Raw genomic sequence first — 5631 nt, 5'->3', positions numbered from 1 at the left:
CCCTCGTGTAGCTTTGCGCGAAATTCAACAAAACAAACAAACCACTGACAATATAGTTAAATCCGCATAGGCGAGGAAAATATCAAAATTAAATAATTGATTGTTGTTGTATTCTGTACGATCTGACGAAGAGCGCTAGCTCGAAACGTCATCATTCTTTAAAACTTAGCGATTGTTCAAACTATTATTTAATTTATTAAACTATTTAAACCTGAATCCCTGTTCAGAAGCTTCACATTTCGTGTCTCTAGAAGGTTATAAATTATTTGAGTTGAAACTCTGGTTCGACTTAAATAATATATCCTTTCATTTATAGTAAATTATTTTACTTTGCATTTTTACACCTTGAATTTATGAAATTGAATCGGTTTATAATTATACTTACTCTCATATTAATCGCACGAGCTATTACGTCATTGAGTTTAGACAAGTGCACGGTTAACGACACAGTATGAAGTTAGTTTGTTTGGAGGAATGGAGGATAGATGTTACGTCAGGGTAATTCAAATTCCACCGGTGGAGAAGCAGAAGAAAGTCAAATTTCAGACCACGAAAGAAAATCGTGTTCTATGCATGAAAGGAATTTATACATGGTTTCGTTACCTATAATATTTCTTTTTAATGTATTGCGAGGTCTAGCGTATTATTTTTATGTTTTATGTTACTGCTTGTTTCGTTTTTTACGTCTTCTTGCCAGTGTCGTATGGTCCAGGCAATTTTTACTAAATATTCCAGCCAGAGAGCAGCCCGACTCTGAAGAAGTTCAAACAGACAGTGGTGCAATAATGGATAATGGAAGACAAATGAAAATTTCTATGAATACAAATTTACTTACAAAGCAGAAGTATCACCATCGTAAAGCCTTTGAATTCATTTCTGAAGCTCTTAAAATTGATGAAGAAAATAAAGGTATTTCAGCTAGGCCTAACTACACTATGTATAGCATTAATATTTAAAGCATGTACTCTGGTTCTCTGGTATTGTAATATGTTACTAGAACTAATAGGGCACAGTATACAAATTGTAAAAATTTAACGAAAAGTTGACTATATCATTCTCGTTGTGATTTTTGTGAATTAGTCTCAGTCTAATTCAGTAACTAAGAATTGCATTATTCAGAAGATTTGTTTACTTTAAAAGTTTAATTTACAGGTAATTGTGTATGTTCCACATAATAAATAATGTTGATATTAATTTATACTAAGAAAGTGGGTGTATCATATATGTTTAGTCTTTAACATTTCTAAGTTGTAACTTGTGAAAGATAATTATAACTTTTGCATCCTGGTGGTAATACTAACCTTAAGTTCTATTACATTTAGAAATTAACAAAACCTGAAGTAGGAAAGTGGAAAGAAATGTTTGGATTTATAACATATGTTTAGGCTAATAGTATTAAAAAAATCTGACTCATCTTTTACACTGTTACAGTTGGAAGGTACTATATCTAGATTTATGATTGTAAAGAAACTCCTCATGTTCATGTGATGATCTTGTTTTGTTACAGTAACTGAGTAAGTGTGATAACCAGATTGTCCACAAAAGCCTTGACTAACTAGTACTAGTAGTAATATAATGCACATCAGGTAATTCTGGAAACAGTGTATTAATATTTAAAGATGAGTAATGTAACACTGTTCATAAACACTGGACAAGTGACATAATAACTTACTTCTTAATTCTGAGGATGAAATTATAAGTAGGTCATTAGGGCTGAATGCTAAGCTTAGATTAACATGCAAGAACAAACAAGTTGGATTTGTGAGAGCAGATCAATGGGGGAAGGGAGCTTTTTGGAATGGATGGTTTATACTTGAATAGAGTAGGGTCTTGCTTGTATACAAGGACTATTAACTCAAATGTGAAGGAAGATTTAAACTAGGACTATACAATGGTGAGGGTCTTAATAATGAAGTAAAAATAATATGTAGAGAAAATTATAGTGTAGGAACAAACTACAAAAGTAGTTTTAATGATGGGCTGAACTTTTTATTGTAAGGCTAGAAGTAAAATAAATAGATGGCTTTAGAGCACTGATTAGAAATGTATACAGTTTTGGTGATGGGGATGTCTGAAATGCAGGATGATTGGCTTTATATATAAAACATGAGTTACATCCTGTTTAAGTTGAGGATATCAAAGCTAATAAGTAGCAATGAGATTGAATCTATTTGGGTTTTTATTAGTGATTATAACTTACAAGAGGAGAAGGCTTTTAGTTGGAATTTGTTACGGACTGAAATTAATGAGAAACTCCACAGTGAGAAAAGAATTTGGGTGTTAATGAAATTATAATTATGATTGGGAAATGTTGAAGTCAAATTATGAGGGAGACAGGTTTTTAGAAACTGTAAAGATGATTTTCTTCACCAACTGGCTAAAGAACTTACTAGGAACAATGCTATTTTAGATTTATAATTAACTCCTAAGATGAAAATGGTTGATTTTTGTGGAGAATGGGGAATATCTGGGTGAAAGTAAATATTACTGAATTAGGTTTGAATGTGATAAGAAATAATGAGATTTTTGCCCAAATTTCAAAAAGCCAAATTTTGAAGTGTCGAGATAAAACTTCTCTATTGTAAATTGGGCAACTGGACTTCTAAAATAAATTTTTTATATTCAAGATAGGTATGTTTTTTGTAATTGGCTCATATAGGGAATAAAAATAATATTTAAAAACCCATTATAAGCTTAAGAGGTTTAACCTGACTGCTCTGATTGGACGTGTAAAGAATTGTTGTAAACTAAAGAAGTTGGCTAGACAGGAACTTAGGAAATAAAAAAAAATCTATCAAAAAGATTGGTTTGAAATGTAAAAATAAATATTAAGAATTTCTTTAAATACATTAAGGGTAAACAAAATGTTATGATGGAAGTAGGGTCATTGAGGGATGAATGAGGAAGGTTCATTTTTGATGATTGAGATGGCTGGGTAATTAAATTCTACTTTTTCATCATTAACTCTATCATCACAAGTATCCTTTACTGAGCATGACAAGGTTTTAGTGTCTTGGATTCAACCTTTTATTAAACTACTTTTTGTTTATGTTATACCAATTAGAATAGTATAAAATCTTAGCTAATAATCCATATTTTAATAGAATACAAGTTTTAAGTTCTTAATTCTACAAGACAATATTTAAAAAAATCCTGAATTTCCACTAATGTGACCCACGTGACACATTCTCCTTTAGCATGTCATCATCCCTATTTTATCCACCGTCCCTCGAAAAAGTATGAAATTAAGCATAAATTACTCTCTATAAAATCGTTATTGTTCAGACAAGCCATAATTTTTATAGTCTTCAATTTTCTTTGGTTACAGAGCTCTCCTGCTACACCCACCTGTCACGTCCTCTCTTTCAGAATTCATTGATATTTTACTCTTATGTTTTGTTATATATTACCTATAACCAATAAAAAGTCAAGGTTTTCACCTATCAAATGACATATTGTATAACATTATGTTCTGAACAGTTAGATGTCAATTTCATTTAGAGTACCAACATCATTCCCATGGGAAAGTTAACGACTAGCTTTGATGAATTTGTAATAGCTTTTGTGCCATAGTTAGAAAGCCAGGAAAATTATGAGAGGTAAAGGAATTTGTCTGCTTTTTGTATGTTATTAGTCTGTATTCTTTGGTGCATTATTTAATTAAAAAATAATTATGTGCAATAATATCATAAGTATAAATAAATTAGAGTTAAATCTCTTCAAAAACTGACAGTAAGAAAAAAGAAGATAGTTAAGTATTTTATTTTTGGTTTTTCATGTTTATTATTTATGTATAATTATAAATGTAACTAAAATGTAAAAATATGGATCCTTTTAGGTTTGTTAAGATTATATTAGGTAAAATAAATAATAATACTATGATAAAAATGTTTCATGAGGCACACATGTGAGCAGCTCGTGGGTAATGTAATTCATAAGCATAATGTGAGCTGCACGTTCCCCGAGTGATTTACAACTCATAATGGCACGGATAGTAGTTAGACACAGTTCAAAGGACAATAAAACTTAATTATAAATAGATGTATACTGTTACGAACTTAGAGCTACGTAGGATAAACAAATGTAGTTTCATGTTATAATTTGAGTCATTCTAGAAATTAAAAGAGGGTAATTTAGGTTTATTTCAATTTTTTTTGGTAGTTACAAGGTTGGTCAAATTGACTGATCCCATTTTGAGATATGGTAAAGTAAGTAACAGATAAACTATAACATTTTGCTGAATAAAAATGAATGTTTGAAATGCATTTAGTAGATTTTAATGATTTCACAAAGGAAATTTGAGATGAGGAAAAGTATCTTTAATTTTAACATGAAAAATATTTTGGATGTTAACTATTCATGGACAAATATTTATTTTATGTTATTAAAAATACTTCACTAAAAAATGTTTTTTTGTGTGTGTGTGTGTGTTTGAAAGACTTGTAATATTAACTAGAAGACTGCCAAGTTTTGTGAAGATATACACACTGCATTGAAAGTTAGAAGTATTAAATCTTTAAAAATTTTAAATAAGTACAAATATGTCAAATTGACCAAGCTCCCGTGTTGAGAGAGTTAATGAAGATTTAAGAAATATTCCTCATCCTGAACAGTTGCTAGATGGAAACAAGGTTAAACAAGATAATCACAATAATACTGAGTTTCTTATAAAAAAAATTGAGCAGCTTAAAGAGTGATTAAACTCCTGGGCCAGATAATTTTTTCCAAAGGGTTTTGGATGTGGTAACAGATTGGATAAAAATTGTCCCAGTAATTATAGGCCTATTAGTCTTACATCAGGGATGAGAAGTTTTCGAACGTATGATAAAAAAATGCTTTGCAAAAGTCATTTAACAAAGTTTAAAATTTTGTTGGATAATCAGCATGGTTTCACTAGAAGAAAATTTTGCCTTAGTAATCTTTTTACATTCTTTGAAAAGGTTAAGTCTTGTGTAGATGAGAATATAAGCATGGATTTGGTGTATGAGATTTTCAAAAGCAAGGTGCCAAATAAAGGGTATGTTTAAAGAATTATATTTGGGGGAGATGTTGGCTCATTTGATAGAATAGGGGCTGTATAAAAAATAAAGGGCTGTTATAAATGGAGTTCAATCAAACTTGATTAATATCACAAATGGAGTACCCCAAGGCTCATTGTTGGGAAATTTGCTCTTTTTTTGACTTACAACAGTAACATAGATGAAGGCATGGTTAAGAGATTATATAAATTTGCTGATGATATAAAGGTTTTGGGCATTGCTGGTTGCTGCTACTTTACAAAAGGATTTGAATTATTTGGTGAGTTTGGCAAATAACTAACAGATAGGTTTTAATTATAATAAATGCAAGGTAAAGATGTGGGATATAATTTGAATTATGAGTATAATTTTGATGGGAATAACCTCAACAGTGTTATGTATGAAAATAAACTTAGTGTTTTAGTTCAGTATTCACTTAACTCATTACACATGGGCTCGGTCCATGGGACTGACCTCGTAACTGTTTTGTGCTTGTTATAGTTTTCATGCTCTAACTTTTAAAGTAGTAAGCATGTGTCAATGAAATTTGGCAGATTATCAGTAAACATTACAATGCTTTCATACACAAAATATCAATTTTTTTTTTTTTTTT

At 30.3% G+C, this 5631-nt stretch overlaps 1 protein-coding gene across 2 annotated transcripts in view; it reads left to right on the top strand.

The window, feature by feature from the left end:
* Window positions 1-470: 470 nt before the first annotated feature.
* The window catches only part of LOC106461778 (spastin-like), a 76468-nt gene continuing 71307 nt past the window's right edge, over window positions 471-5631 (top strand). For both annotated transcript variants that reach the window (XM_022388834.1, XM_022388833.1), the window contains exon 1: window positions 471-909. In XM_022388834.1, the coding sequence (XP_022244542.1) occupies window positions 486-909 (424 nt within the window). In that variant the 5' untranslated portion in view covers window positions 471-485. The remainder of the gene's footprint in view (window positions 910-5631) is intronic.

Source organism: Limulus polyphemus, unplaced genomic scaffold, assembly GCF_000517525.1.
Source record: "Limulus polyphemus unplaced genomic scaffold, Limulus_polyphemus-2.1.2 Scaffold1030, whole genome shotgun sequence".
Classification (NCBI taxonomy): Eukaryota; Metazoa; Arthropoda; class Merostomata; order Xiphosura; family Limulidae; genus Limulus; species Limulus polyphemus.
Note: the sequence above shows the minus strand (reverse complement) of the source record. Positions and strands in the feature narration are given on the sequence as shown.